Below are 16,899 nucleotides of genomic sequence, written 5' to 3'. Positions count from 1 at the left end.
ATTTATTTCATAATGTAGAATGCAAAAAAAAAATAAAAACAGTTCTATTTTGGGTAAGCTAGTATAGAGGAAAGAAAAGATGAACAATTAGCTCTCTACCACAGTGATACTTCTGAGATAAAATCAGATTGTAACTCACTTCAAGCCCAATGTTCTCTTCAGGTTCACAGGTTACAAATGATTTATAGTCACCATTTCATACTTAGCATTCTGGCTTTTCCCATACTGTAAATATTTAACAATCTAAGGATTTTCTTGTTTCAGAAATACCTTTGCTAAAATGGCTTAATACAACTCAAAATGCTTTAGATGTAAGCAAATTTCAGTAATTTTTTTCTCTGTTTCTTTCTAGGAGGTAAAAACCCCCTCTCTATGTCTAGTGCCTATATTCCTCTTCTTTCACATTAGAGCTGTAAGTCTCCTCTTTCAGGTCACGTCTTCCACATAAAAGTGCTAAACTAATGCCGCTTAATGACAAATTAATGTCCATGAATAAAAAATACACCTCTAATAGCATAGAGTAATTTGCCATTACAATATCATCATTGGACATGCCCCTGGTTTAATACGATGTATTTAATTCATAACTTAATGAGTGATATATAAAAAGAGAGAGATGAACCCTGCAATTACATTTATGTGAGTCTGTCACCTTATTTGTAAAACCTTAGAGTCATTTACATTCAAATTAGAACAAATGAGTGATTTCACAAAGTGCAGTGATAAATGACCATTGCTGCACAAGACAGAACTGTATTTCCTGTGAAAACATTAACAGTTTCCTATTATTTGTTAAAAATTACAATGCATATTGCCCAGTGTTGTGTGAATAATGACTTTTTTACTGATTAGGTCAGAAGACTAATACAGAGTAAAAATAAATAATTTTTCTTTTCATTTTTTCTGATTTTAGCTTGAATTTCTCTGCTGAAACTGTTATGGACTCACACTGCCACCTGCTGCCCAGACCCGGGGAGGAAGGGCCCTGACTGCCTCATTTCAAGTCCAGTTCAGCCATTCTGCCTTCTGGGTGTCATTTCTTACAATAAACAAAATTGTCCCCCAGACTTCTAAGTGGACATGTCGCTGAGAACACAAAGAAGATAAAGATAGCTGCACTACCCAGTTACAAATACTTCCATTCTGGGGGCTCATGCATCCAAACTGCCTCAATTCTTAAGGAGAGTTTAAAGTGAAATACACTGGGGACAGGAAGAAGATAAAACATTAATATCGATCACATGGTAATAAAACCAAAGAAGAATTTTGTACACTAAGCATTCTGTCATTCATCAGGCCCTGTTTACAGCTTTATAAAAATACTGGAAAAATTCCAGAAACAGAAATCTTTTAGGGAATGATGGACAGAAAGGTCATCTAAAGAGTCCACACCGGCTAGAATGACAACATGAGAAGGGCAGGGAGGGAAATTGTGAAGCAATACAATTTCCCTGCTCCTATTTAAAGCACACACCAAAGCTGCCCACCCTTCCTGACAGAATCTGCAAAGAGATGGCAGATACAGCACTGTCTGTCTCTTCCCAACTCGTGACCTCTCCTGTAACTTTACTGCAGAGGACTGGCAATGTGTATCCATACAACTACATGGACAGCTTAGGAGCTCTGATCTTGCCAGCAATAATTAAACTAGAAGTTGCAGCACCATTTTTTTACACATCAATCATTTCAGTTTCAATTCACACTGCAGATAAATAGCAGCAAGTGGATTACAGTAAGAACAGGATTCAAAGTGACTGGGTATTGTCACTTTGGTATATTTTGACTTTCCTCACTGATACCAACTGAAAAATAGAAAAAAAAAACACCATTTTTTTTCCTGAGTTCCATTTTAAGTTGAAATCCTCACTAGTGCAACCACATTTCATATAGAGATTATCTCTGTAATGTATCTCTATATTAGATAGATAACAGAAAAAAATTCCCCAAGTTATTTTTGAGTTTTGTCCAAGAACTTTTCTAATGACTATCAATAGCTCAATGACAACAGCTGACAAAACTTGCTCCTTCAAAAAATAGCAGGCTAGCACAGCAACAGCTGGTTGTGTAACACTTCAAAACAGGAAAATGTAAGACATTATTTTTGTCTACTTTGTATTCTTAGCATGGGAAGGTTACTTCACCACAGGATAAAGTTGGTAGACTTAAGCTTGCTGGTGGTGACTAATTCTGGGGGATTGAGGGGAGTGTGCAGAGTGTGCATGCATGTATTTAGATTAAAAACTCAGTATTAGTTAAAAAAAAGCAGGCCTTGGTTGCTAGATGACCTTTAGATTTTCTTTCCAGCAGTTTAATTCACTCTGTATGAAAAACCCAGGAGCTAAAATCCCAACTTATCTGGGGCTTCTAGCAATACAAAGGTGATGCTCTCAATCTCTGGTGTACAAATTAATTCATCTCTGAAGGAGTTTATCTTAGTGAAAGTTGGGATTGTCATTGGCACTGTTCCAAATGGAGAAGCTGGGTTTAAGAAAAATAAATAGCTTTGAAGCTCTGGCTTACTCATATATATAAACCATGCACAAACTTCCTTTTAGTCCATACAAAAATTCATTTGTAGCTTCTTCCATTTAAAAACAGTAACATATTTCAATCTACAACATATTCAGATAGTTTAAAATTAGAAGAAGAAAATATTTAGATAAATAGGAATTTGTACACCAGGAAAAAAAATTTGTTCTTTTAGCCTAAATTGACCATTACAGTAGAAGGTTAAAAATCAAATGCCCCTACCCCAGACAATTTGCCTGCTTCAATTATTACCAAATTCCAGAAGGATTTGTCAGTTGATTAACTTTATTTTTGTATTCCAGGTCTGATCCTCCTCACTGTCTGCTTTTGTATACAAGAATCCAGAGCATGACAACAGTACAGAGGCAGTTCCAAGAAAATTCCAGTTGACTGCTTTGTACAGTGCTGTGCCCAGGCTTATTTTAGTCACTCACCTAAAATGTTCTTTTCTTTTTATCTTAAATTAGCTGTCTTCAAAGATGGTATGACTGACATCAGTAGCAAGCAAGCAGAGTTCCATTTAATGTAATGAAGCTCCTAAAAAGTAATCTGGTACATTTACCACTTAGCAGGGAACCTAATGCACTTATAGCTAATGGGAAAATTGGCATCAAACCTTCAAGTTCACTTGACACAAAAAACATTTAGGATCCCAAGAAAAATTTTTACAAGTCAGAGTAACTTCAGTGGCAATCAGGATCACCATTGCTCATGTCTACTATACCTGTTCCTCCCAGGAACCATGAGAATAAGAAAACATTTCCAAAATTAAGTACAAGGACAGTTACTTCAAATAAGTCTGTACTGAAACTAAGCCACTATCCAACCAATATACATAACATAAATGATGTCCCAGATTCTGTCCAGTGTGTAAACTTGATTTGTTCTTCACAAAAGGTGCCTAATCTGGCAGCAGAAAACTAAAGGGATAAATGCTATCTAACAGTCATGCAACATCCTGCCTCTCAGAAATGAGTCCAAGTTTTGCTTTGGACTGCTCTGCAACTTCTAAACTCATCTACAACTATCATCCACTGATTGTAATTCAGGGTGTACCTAGAACTCCACTGAAAAAAAATATTGTACTTCAGAATATACAGAAAAATCACTTAGCTTTAAGATTTCAATTATGGGCAGTCCAATATCCCAGATCCCTGAATACCAGTGGAAATCAACCTCTGCTTTAAAAACCAATTATTACCCACACAATAGTGAGCTGTTGTTGATCAGTAGCAGGAAATTCCATTAAAAACTTATATTCTCAATAGCATTCCCTCCTTATTAAGACTCTTTGATTGTTGAAATAATTTGCAGTTTGTGGCTCGCTGGTACTGAATACACAAACAGTTGAGGAAAAAAGACAAAATTTCTTAGATCTACAGCTTGTTACATAAGTCAGACATACTCATGAAACAAACATTTTTATGTTCTGAATAAATGTTTTAACACATTTATTCTCTTGCATAAGAATAAAGTTGTCGTGTATCCTTCAGAAAAGCATTCACAAGCTTTAAAGTGCAAAATAGGTCATCACAAACACAGTACCTAATACCATGTTCTCTACAGTTCCATTTCAAAAGTCCATTTTCAGATGGCCACCACATTTAATGCTTTTAATTAGCTGTCTCTTGCTTTTTCCTATACCATGTGACAAATATGGTCCACTTCTTTTAAAAGGCAAAGGAGATGTTCAGATAACCCATTCCTGTTACATTTCAAAGTTTGCCTGTTGGCTGTAGCTCTCTGCATTAGCTTCCTTTGAAAAACCTCAGCCAAAACTGACAATCAACCTGAGCTGGAGGAGGAAGTTGGGAAACAAGAACCTGAGAGAACTGGATGTGCAAGCTGCAAGCAAATGCTTTGTGAGTGATGGCAGACCTTAGTGACACTGAAGATACACAAAGTTCAAGTCTTTAGCTCTCCCAACCTCTGCAGCAGTTAAGGAAAAATGCATTGCCTTACCGTTTGTTCAGCCTGAGACAGATGTGTGCTCTTACAAGCCTTGTTTCAATGTTTAATGTACCTGAGAATTATGCAGATGACATGAGAGATTCATGAATATGTATGCATCTCAAATAAAATACATCAGCATGCTTCAAAAGAGTCCCCTTCCACAAATGAAGCTAGAAACAAAACCCCCAAACAGCAGAGGTTGTGGAATAATCATAATTCAAGCTATGACAATGCTGATATGGGGGGAGAAGTCTGCACTACAGAAAGCTGGAATTAAGACCAAAAGTAGGGAATACTTGGGCATTTCTCTTGTTTTCAAATAAAGAAAATATTATTTACCACAGTTTTAAAATAAAAACTAGTAAATTATCAATCTAAAATGAGCATGAGTTTTCAAATGAAAATATTGAATCAACATTAGATGCTAGAGAACATTTATAATATAGTTGATAATAAGAAGTTTGTAGATGATAAAATGCATTTAATAGACTAGCAGTGTTATCAGAAACCTCCATTGCATTACCTAACAGAGTAGGGAGAAAATGTTCCTCTCCTTTTCCCTGTCTTGCCTTTGACTGAGAACTCTTTTAAAAAATTGCCATAAATGCAATTTAAATGATTTGTTAAAGCATTTTTTTAAATTCATCAAAAAATCATAGTCCTCTAAGCTGTTTAGTCTATAAAAAAAGAGGATCTGTCAAAGTCAAAATAACATTTTGTTTCTGACACAACCAAGAGGAAATTCCTTAAAGACCAGTCAATATGAAAGTCAGCATTGGCTAGAAATTATTCTGTCCCCAGTGAACTAGAAATAATTCTTGACAATCACACACTTCAGCAATCATCTTAGATGAATCAGATCATTACAGTATTCTTTGGAACCTCATAGACTACTAATGTGCCTTGAAACAGATACATGAACAGGCAATGCCAATCGCATTTGCAGCCAAAAAAACCCATCCTTATTGAAATGCATGGCATTATTACAGGTCCCAGATAAAACTATCAAAAAGAGAAGAAAGTGTTCAAGACAGTGCCAATGAACTGTCAGACTGGAACATCTAGAGAAGAGCTGGAATAAGTGCTAACAATAAGAGCAGCACGCATACAGGAAAAGCTTGGTCTAATCAAAACAGTTAAAGACAATCCTAACAAGTTAAAACTCTGTGTCATCATTACACAACAATAAATGACAGCTAGATCCCACACACTGTATTTCCTGAATTTAGGCTAAACTAAGTTCATGATATCTGAACAACTCCAAACAGCATGAAAGTAATTCAGTAGCACTGTAAATGAAGAACTCTGGCACACTCGTTCATTAGGGAGAAGAGAAAGGGCAAGTACTAATTCCTTTCCAGCATCTGTTTCACAGCACGTGGGGGTGACAAGACACCTCAGTTACCAACTGCAGAGAGGGTAAGTGGTTTCAAGGAAGCCTTCTTTATCTACTTGGATTTTATTTGCAGATAGTATTAAAATAAAGCAAGAGCTATTTTTTAATGTCACACAATAATATATAGAACATAAACAGATATTTGATTTAATTAGTTTGGACCTGAAAGATATTTCAGTTTTAACATGCAGTACCTTGTTGACCTCTCTTAAAAGGACTTGGAGCAACCACTCAAGGCTGATTACTTGCATGGACTGCAACGGTACAAAACAAACAAGACAGGTAAATTCTTACTGTGATCTATTCAGACTGCAGATCTGGCTAAATTTATGCCTTGCTGAGGTGAACTTGATAAAAAAAAATACTGTAAAAAGAGTAAAATACAGCCTAAAGCCCAACATGATATAAGCTACAGCCACCTCACAGACGTGCACGCAGATTCTAAACCTTTACAATGAGACCCTGATTCAAAATGAGGTTACAGACCAAGCACTGCTCTCTGTCTTGCAACACATATTCTCCTCTTTATTTCCCTTCATCCACTATCTTATTCCCCACCTCCACTACTGTAAATCTGGACACTGGGTCCCACTTCCTCTTAATTTTTACAACAGTGTAGTTCCAGTTGTCCTACCCTGGCACACTATTTAGGGCATAAACGTGCTTTTTCACATCTTTCACACATCCTACAGCAACTGCAGATCATAAAGTTGTGGCTTCTATGACTCATGAAAGACACAGTAATCTTGTAAGTTGTATAAATAGAAAAACACAAACATATGCATGAGCTAAATGTATCAAAAGACGAGATCAACAGGAAAACAACTAGCAGGAGAGGAATTAAGATGCTTCTGATTCTTTTGCAAGTTATTTTGTGGTTGGACTTCTTCTCTTAAAGGGCTTTTCCAACCTAAAGGTTTCTCTGACTGTCATATCCAGACAATTTTTAGTGCTCTGCTAATTACAGAGTAACTTGGAAGAAATATTCACTAACTCCAAAGTGCTGTTTTTTTTTTTCATTTTAGTGTGATTTTGGGGTTGATTTATTTTTCTTATTCATTAGCCATCTATTTCTAAATAACTGACTATAGCTTGCACATTAAGGACAAGATTCAAAGCACTGCTAACTCTGTAGTTGTCTGTCTTTCCCCTGCAATGGCATCAGGATTAAAAGTATTAAAAGATGGTGCTAAGAGAAGAGCTACAAACACCAGAGGCTACTCAACATTAGTTTAGCCTAAACAGAAAAAAGTTAGCACAAGGGTTTATGTTGGATATATACCTATATCCTCTCACATCCCTACTTGATGAGTGCAACTAACAAACTTTTTCCAACTCTTTAATATTTTCTGTAGCTTCTTTGCTGTAATCTCTTTAGTTCAATTTCTGACGAGATAAGAGCCACATAAGCATCAAAGACATACTCTGACTCATTTGTTTCAGGACCATTAAATACACTGTATATTACTACCAGTGTTAGATTTGTATCTTTCATCACCTCCCCATGCCTGCCTGACAATCAGTAGGTCAAATGCTTTTGTGGCTTATTTGGTATCTGGCAGTTATTTCTCAAACCAACCATCTTTCCCATCACAATCCATGTCTGTTTTCTTAGAAAAATTAAATATCTTCCTGCATTCCTAAAAAAAAAAATTATACCAATTTCAGCCCTCTGTCAGCTCCTTTAACTTTCTAATCAATTAACAACACACAAATTAATACCAACTTATTATCTGAATATACATTTTGAAGGGTTTCCTAAGGTTAACACTCAGAGAACAGATTCTCTCTCTGTAAGACACAAAGCCTTCAAGTACATCCTGAAGTTCTTAGCAAGAGCTCCTGCATGCCCCTGGTGCTCAGTAGCTCGGCGTGCTGCCAAGCACACTCCCACTGTTCAGAGGCAGTTACACTGTTGGAAGGCAAGTGCACACTAAGAGCACTGTGCTGATGTGCATCTCCATGCCCAGGTGCACTTAACACATCCCTTTTCAGAAACAGTGCTGAAAAGTTACTGAGAGGAGAAAACAGCTCTGTAGAACTGCCATTGCCATTTTATTTTTAGAGGCTTTTCACAGATACCCATCAAAGCCGTGTTCTGGCTACCATCATAAGCTATTTCCTATACAAGCCAAGCACAAAAAAAACCTTTATCACAACTCAATTCTTTTGTTTGACAAAGGCATTGGCATTACAGGCATAAGGTTCATTGAGAATAAGGTACCATTAAAATAAGACTAATTCCCTCAGTGAGAGGTTGTAGTGCCCTGGAATACATGTCCATATTCTGTTGTGAATTACACATCTGAATTTGTCACAATACCCATGATCCTAATAGGGAAATATCTTCACATTTATCTACACTGAAATATCTACACTGAAGCAGAAGAAAGCAAATTCCCCAGTAAAAGGGGGACCATTTGTGTGGTGGACCATTCTTGTTTTCAGGAATGAAATGGACCAAATGGATGGAGGGATAAAGCATTGACCATAAACTGAAACCCAAATTACACCCAAAATTCAGACCTAAAATTCAGTTTCTGCCATTTAGATTACACCAGGTATTGTACTAATAGCCTTCTCCTGAAATTAGGCTTGAAACAAAAGTGTACCAAACAGAAACAGCTGACCAGGCCAAAAAGCCTCACCTCAATGAGATAGTGAGAACATAAACTGAGAAGCTCCAGCAGCTGTAAATGACTCCCAGCTGCTAGGACGTCCTGTATCACCCCTGGTTCCAAGAGGATCTGTAAAGAAGAAAATGGAAAGTTTGTCATCTGGAAGACGTACTTGGAGTACTTGTAGAATATATTAAAGGCCTTTGCTATTTCAGAGATTTAAGTCAATATAAAGAACATAATACAATAAAGCATATAGGGAAATCTTTACAGAATAGGGACAGATTTTCTAAAGTTCATCTGAATTTCCCAAAGGATTTTTAAACTTTTTTTTGTTATTTTTTCTGCGAGAGTCCCTAAGTCACAATAGCCCCCAAATCCTTTGAAACTAAAAGGGTGCTGTTTAAGGAGGAGACTTTTCAAAATAACAGAACCTCCTTTTGTTATCTGTGTACTTGGATCCTTCCACGTATACTGAAGAATCAGGCCAACAGAATTAACTCTGAAGTCTCCACTATCAATATTATTCATGCATGTAAAACATATACAGTCTAGGAATACCCTGCCTATTCTTCATGGTGCCACTTTATAATTTTCCTAACCATTGTCTTCATTTTAGAGAGCAGGGCTCTGAAAGATCAATGAGCATGTTGCTGGGGAAGTGCCAGAAAGGGCTTGGAAACCAAGACTGATTTTTCAGTTACTTGCTCACATGAAACTCCTACTCATTTCAATTAAAATCATGTACAGGCAGCACTAAGGATAATTGGGCCATAGCTCATAGACCGCTGTCCTGAGGTCAGCTTGTTAGAGCATCCCTTTTGGGACACAAAAATGTCTTTGGGAATATGGACACTGGTCAACTTCTTATTAGCAATCAGACCACAAACTACCTAGACTAAAATTTTTTAAGTAGCGCAACATCAAAAAAAAAAAAAACCAGAAACGTACGCAAAAAATTAAATTTTCAAAGCTGCTTGCTTTATTCAATTTTATCCCTGTACTTCCCTTGGCAACTTCGGTTTCACACCACATGAGGTCAGTCTCTCACTGCTCCACAGGGAAGAAAAGCTTGCTTTCAGATTCTTCTCTTTCTGCTCACACAATTCAGTTTTATCTCATAGCATCATTTGTATACCTCAAGTGCAGTGGAATAAGGAAAATGGAAAACAAAAGGAAAGATACTCAACTGCATCTTTTGTAATTTAACTATTTTTGAGGGAAATTTTAAAAAATTATGCATTTCTTCAAGCAAAATCCCAAAATATCTCCAACATAATGGTTATGTTAGGAGGAGGAGAGAAGACAATTGATCCTTACTTATATCAAGAACACATTTACATTGAGTTCTGACAGCGTATGAAATCCTTAATGCTTGTGCAAATCACTACATTTATTAATACTAGGTGAACATTATACATCATTTACATACTATATAAAACATGAAGGTTCTTTATCTAGCCAGAAATCCACGTAAGGATCCGACTGTAAATGAGAAGCAGGCCCAGCACAATCCAGGTTTTGGCTGGTGCTACTGAGGTTGCTATGAATGATTAGAGGTAGTTGAACAGAAAGTTAGAATTTATTTCAGTAACAAAAATATCTCCAATAGACACAGATATTAAAATCAAACAAAAGCATGTCGGTCTCAAGCATTTTAAAGTGAGAACTAAAGTTGGTACAGACTAAACAAGCTGGTACAGACCTTGCAGTGTTTTTTATTCAGACATGACTGACACTGAGGAAGCTGCCATCCTCTGGCACATTACTTACTAAGTGTCAACCAGAGAACCAGAACCCTAAGCAGATTAGTACCTTGTAGGCATAGACAAGCTATATTTAACTGCAATAATATTCATGTATTTTAAAGCTACAGCAATCCATTTACAATAATACTAGTAGCACTATGAGATAAGAAGCAGGACAAGAGGCAAGGAGGGTGGCTGGCTACTGTCTAGAGATGATTTGCACAAAGTCAGCAACAAAAGTTCTTTTCAAGGTGGCAGATGTATTTCCTACATGGTCTTCTATTTTTACAGCCATCCTTTACCACACAAGCTAAATTCTACTGGGGAAATAGATTCACTATTGTGTTTCCCAAGATAATGGGGGAAAGTCTAGTTTATCTCTTCACAGAACTTTGCTTTAAAGGGAACTATCTGAACTTTTATTCAATACTCATTTGGATATAGACAAAACCACCAATTCATCTATGCTAGATATTCACCATTGGGAAACTGCATGCTAGTAAAATCCACAAGGAAAAGAAAATGATAAGTAAAGAAGGAAGAAAATATTGCAAGCCTTCCTTCTACTGAAACTGGGGTAATTCACAATTATTCCACACCTTTGAAATTTTGTACACTAAAGCAATTGCTTGGTTTTTATAAATTACCACCATATAATGTCTCTATACATTACACAGGCTTTCCAGCTCAATACTAACAGTAAATGCACATAAATACCATCAAATGCACCCCACAAGCACACACAGTGACTGACTCTGCTCTGCTTGTCTAACTCTCAAAACAATAGATCTCAGGTCTACAGAATGATGCTTATTGCAAATTAAGGACAGTGAAACTAAGGTCTACTTTGGATTCACAATTTCAAAATTAATCATAAATTTTAGTGTGAAAAAATAGAGAGAAGCTTAATCATTTTCTGTAATCCATTATTGACCCAAGCGTTATGAGGCATAATTACTGGGGCAGAAACTTAAGAGTAATTTGGACTCATCAAATTCAGACAAAAACTGCAACCTTCACAAGCGAAGAATGTGCTTTCTCATGACACAGGCTATATTAGAATGGTTGCTGTACTATTTTTACATTAAGATTAATTAGATGCAATTCAGGTACTGCACCTGGCTGCACCTTACAGTCACCCCTCTACCCAACCCTTATTTCAAGGGGTTAATTTTCATTATACTTTCACCTTCTCTCTGGCATACGATGGTACCCAAGAAAATCCCCTCAAGCACCTTTTCCCTGCATACAACAGGCAGAACATGTGATACATGAGTAACTTCCATTCCTAAGCCATCAAGCCTGACATACTGCTCATTTTCAAACTGATTTACTTTGACAAACTACTTTGCTCTTACAATGACTGTTTTCAAACAGGAAACCCGTTCCTCAAAGCTGTCTTTCTACTCTCCATCATGCCACAAACCCTCCAGAGAGGATGCATAAAATACAGTCTGGTCCCTACTGTGCTCAGATCCACAGTCCAAGGGATTGAAGCAATGCAAAAATCTGGCTGTGTGTAGCGGAATGCTGAGGTCACAAGATCCAGAAAGGCAGATTACAAAATTTCTTAGATCCACTATTTTTAGACATGCAATATTAATCTATCTGAAAACTTATCCACTTATACTGTGTGGATATATTGCATAAAGCTTCTCTTCAAATACAAGAACTAGAAAATGTTGAATTAAACCTGACCTTGTAAAACACAGTACTGAGGCAGAAAAGGCAATTTTATAACAAGTCCCATTGTTACAGAAACACAGGAGCCTTAACATCCTGCCCCATATTTTTACCCTCCAGCCAGCAGTTCAAAACTAGAATTTATTCTCTCTTACTCCAAGAGTTCTTTCTTCCTTTCCCAACTCAACCTGCATCCCCTCCAACACCTTAGGACTCTGGGTAAGCATGGGAAAAAACTGATATCATGCATCTTGCCCCTCTCTTCAATCTTCTTTGAGACTTGTAGCAACAGAATGTATAAGAACCACCGACCTGTCTTAAGAACAACTACTCAGGCCTCACCTCCACATTGTCCAGATCAAAAGCATCCTCCTACTTTTTTAATGCCTCCTGAACCCACCCTCCTACAGCAAACAAAGCCCTATAGGCCTACCAAAAAAAAAAAAAAAAAGGTCCGAGCAAAGACAGCAATAACAGCCAAAAAAGAATGAAAATTAAAAGAAAACTCCTCAAGCTGTCCTTTCCATCAAATCAACTTACAGCCTGAGGGAAAAGGTAAGATCCAGATTAACTGTCACATCTGTGGAGTCTCATGAGGTTTATATTTGGAAAGAACAACTAGAATGTTCTCTTCCCTGAACACTGCAGGCCACTATATTCATTTATCCACACATTTTTAAAGACACTAAACAATAGCTGCTTTAGGCCCAAGAAGACTAAACTGCATACCCAGACAAAGATTGAGAGGTTGAAGATGTACTTTTATCACCTTCATTCCAGCTACTCGTATATCCCCCTTATTTTTCTCCCTTCCATACAGCCATTTGTGGGACAATGGAAAAGTGAGATGGTGGCATGATCCACATTTAAAATACACCAGTATTATGCTGTAACAGTAAGGAAATACACAGCCATATTTAATTTGTGAGAAAATAACTTTGCAAAGACAGCACAGCACACTAGTGATTTCTTAGTGCTTAACACCAAGTTCTCCTTAGTCCCATTTTCGAAGAGTAACGAAATATGCAGCCCTGTCAGAAAATTCTAGAAAGTAAACTGTATGGAATTTAACACAGAAAACAAGAAGAAAATGTTCTAAGATTCCTGCCACTCTGATGAAAAAAAAATTTCCTCCTTGACTCCATCTGGAGTGATCAGCATTTCAAACAAGACAGGCATCAAACACAAGTATCAGTTATTTTTGCCTGATGGAGATCATTCTGTGTGCTTCAGAGCAATCAAACACCTTAACTTTTCTTTTAAAGTAATTTAGACTGCATTTCACTCTCAACCAGATAGCACTTCTGCCTGTCTCCCTGTTCATTCATGATTCAGTTGAATACTGAACTCCTTGCGTATTGACAAGTGCTGCTTCCAAAAAGTGAGTGAGGAAAGAATGTTCTAGTCCCTGCAGGCAACTGCCCAAACCCCTGGCATGCAATGTTTGGTAGCACTTGCTACAAAATCCAGATGTCTCATTAGCCAATGCCAGAAAGCACCATGACCAGTATTTCCCTGATACATCATAATATTTTTCCAGAATATTAGAAGAAAATCCATTTTAAGTGCACAGCATACACATTATAAAATCATAGAGTGTTTCAATTCAGAAGGCACCCATAAAGATCATCTAGTCCTATCTCCTTGCTAATTGCAGGACTATCCAAAACTAAACACAAGTCCAGACGTTCCTTGAACCCTGACAAGCTTGGTGTCATGACCACTTCCCTGGAGAACATATTCCGGTGACCTGCCACCTTTTCATTATGTCCAGCCTGAACTTTCCCTGACATAGTGTCACACCACTATTAAGTACCATTACTGTAATTAAAACAGGTCTGGATAAGCAAGACTCCAAACAAATTCACTATTCTTTGGGAAGGTATTTCATTATTTTAATCACTTTCAGCACTAGAAAAACTCTCTTATCCCTACCTAAATTCCTGTCTAGAGCAAATAAAGCAAAATATTCCATTTTCTCTACAGTTAAGTACATAAAGTGAGTTAATTAAACTTCTGTATTAGTCTAAGCCTTTTAGGCAATCTCTAGCTGAACTGTGAACCTAGAACCTAGTAGCTGTAACCCCTAGTGCCAGATACAGAAACTAGATTATCCTGAGAGAAGTAAAAAATGAAGTGTCCAAAACCAAGTATCAAATTAATATTTTTTGCTTTGAAATTGCATTGAAAAATTATATTACGTATTTACACTAAGACACAGACCTGTTGTTCTCAGTTATCCATCACTTTGGCATATTGTCCCCAGTAGAAAAGAGCTGAATTCACTTTTGCTAGGGACAGCAGGTAATTTAATTGAATCATTTTAATTTAAAGCAGCCAGTGGAACTGCTGTGCACAGGATGCAGTAGGTCACTTCCCCAAGAAAATCAACCATCACAACACAGCTTTGCAATACACCTCCACCCACAAGAGAGGATTAACACAATAAGGAGCATTAAGATATTGACAGCTGCCTTACCCTGGTCTTAACTAAAAATGGCAGATGAAATACTGGTTGATCACTAGAAAAACAGCCAGCATCAGATAAGGAGGGGAGTTGATGAGAGATTAAAGCCAGTATTCTACAAAGAATCAAAGAAATTGTAAGAAGAAATGTTGTCATCTTATTGCAAAAGCTCCATACCTTCTCGGTGATTGCTCATGGGCAGCTCCTCACAGCAATGACACCTTCTTCACAGCACAGCAAACAACTCCAACTCCCTTCTCGACGAGCTAACCCACTCCTTTATAGCACTCCCCCCACAGAGAAATAGTTGTACTTAGAAATAATAATTATTTCTACTATTTTTTTACTATCTAAGAAGATATTCTACTCTTTCATGGTTTTTGTTAAAGAAATACCAAAGCTAAGAGAACAATTTCAAAAAGGAGCTGTAAGATGATAGTTTAACTAATCAGAAGTTTGTGTGCATGAATTTGAAAGATCACTTGATAGTACTCTACCAATTCCTGAAACCTGTTTGGTAAAGTAATAATAGCTGTTAAGAGGATGATAGGTCTCAAACTAACTGAGTACAAAGTAAAGGCAATATTTAAATAGGACTCACACTGGAAATGCATTGAAGTAATATTGGGAGCAACATATCTGGAAATAAAATGAAGGTCTAGATCTGTAACTGGGATAATATAGTCGCATTACCTTTATTGAAACACTGCTGCTGCATTAGCATTTTGTGAGTAAAAGAAAAATTGTTAAATATGCTAATAACAGAAAGTTGAAAGCCTATCTTTGAATCATTGTAAGTGCAACTTTGTATGTGGCTTTTGATAAAAGGAAACATTTCAACATGCCATAGTTCGGAAGTTAGGCTGTGTTAATCTTGGGCTAAGAAGGCATCACAGGACAAATTACCCCAAATTCATTTTGGGAGAAAGAGCTGAACATAAAAAGCCTCATGTATAAGGGCTTCCTCACTAATTCTTTCATTTCAGCTTTGCTAATTCAGGATAATATTATAACTTAAGGAAGATGTAATTTCTATTAATACAAAAACAAAATATTAGAGTTTAGAGGAATAAACAGACCAGCCACTTAGGAAAATAGGACTAAGGAGAACTTGGTATTAAGTACTAAGAAGCTACTAGTGTGCAGTGCTGTCTTTGGAAAGTTATTTTCTCCCAAATTAATTTCCTGTCTGTGATGCAACAAAATAAAGACAGGGATTACTTGCTTTTGTAATCTGTTTTCAGGTCATCAAATAAAATTATATCTAAATAGAAAATATTTGGCAACAAAATCTATTTGTTGCCACAGATTAAAAACATATGATAGAACATATATTAACAAGAAGAAAGAACCAAGACTGAAGCATTTCAGTATGCATGAGACTCAGTTTGTATTTTTGTTGAATTAGGATCACAATCATCCATTGCAAATTAAAGCCAGTGCTCCTCTGATTTATCAGCCAGCTACACTGGCTTATTAATGGCTACCCCATTTCTCCAAGATTATGTCTCTTTCTAACAAATGACTTAAAAGGTAGTCAAAAAGAGTAGAAAGCAATGCCCACAAGTCTCTGACACAGTGATTTAGGCTCTTATTTTGATAGCAGGAATTATGAGCTCCAAACTCTTTGCCTAGAAATGCTTCTCTGTAGGAGTATCCTAAAACATATTGTTTGTAAATTGATTGCACTTGATCCATCTTGCTTCCAGGGCACATCTGACACTCACAAAATGCCCTTGTGAGAAGAAAGGGTGAGTTATCTATTCACTGAGACTCTTGCCTGGCCTTACCACTGCCAGCTAAGAAGTAAAAGAGAGAATTACCTAAGAGCCCTTTTGAGAAGAAAGGATACAGTAACTACAATAGGAAAACAGTCACCTAAGACAGGGAAGAGTTGTATCTCTGAATTCTGAATATGGGGATTACATAGTAAAATGCCTGTGAACAAGATGAAACATATATAAGACATTTTTTGCTGAAGATTTTATTACTAAAGGATTACTGAGAACATACATGTGAAGAACAAAATAAAAATCCACGCCATTCCTTTTGTCAGCCTTTATTTATTTCTGTAACAAACTTATTTCTGTGTAATTATTAAGGACCATAGTGATAGATTAGTTCAGTTGGAGTTATATTATTTATCCTTAACTTGAGTTTTAAAACATTCTTTTCTTCTGAACAATCAATTTTTCCGATAAAGCAAAATATTTTCAACAGTAATTACAATAAGGTACTGTCTGCCTAAGTAGACAGGACAATGAAGGTTGTATTTGAAGTCCACAGGAATATTTCAAATTAACAAAAAGATTAAGGATGACAAAGTTTAATTTCAGATGTCATGGTCATCATAAAAATTAAATATCTTCATTTCAGTAACTTTCAAAAACTGCAGATACCAAATGCTGCCATCATGCAATATTAAGTATTTCCACCAGATGTCTCCAGCATATTAGTTTACACAGAAAGCTACATTCACTTTGAAGTGTAATGCACCAAATATAA

The 16,899-nt window shown here is 36.6% G+C and overlaps 1 protein-coding gene across 10 annotated transcripts in view; it reads right to left on the bottom strand.

Annotated features, from left to right (window-relative positions):
• KLHL32 (kelch like family member 32) overlaps positions 1–16,899 on the bottom strand; it is a 122,751-nt gene that overhangs the window by 53,855 nt on the left and 51,997 nt on the right. For 9 of the 10 annotated variants that reach the window (XM_064412744.1, XM_064412737.1, XM_064412736.1 and 6 more), the window contains one exon: positions 8,527–8,625. The exons of the other annotated variant lie outside the window; for it this stretch is intronic. In XM_064412744.1, coding sequence (XP_064268814.1) covers positions 8,527–8,625 — 99 coding nt within the window. The remainder of the gene's footprint in view (positions 1–8,526; positions 8,626–16,899) is intronic. 10 annotated transcript variants of the gene reach the window in all.

Source organism: Passer domesticus, chromosome 3 (genome assembly GCF_036417665.1).
Source record: "Passer domesticus isolate bPasDom1 chromosome 3, bPasDom1.hap1, whole genome shotgun sequence".
Classification (NCBI taxonomy): Eukaryota; Metazoa; Chordata; class Aves; order Passeriformes; family Passeridae; genus Passer; species Passer domesticus.
This window is presented reverse-complemented; position numbering and strand designations above follow the sequence as displayed.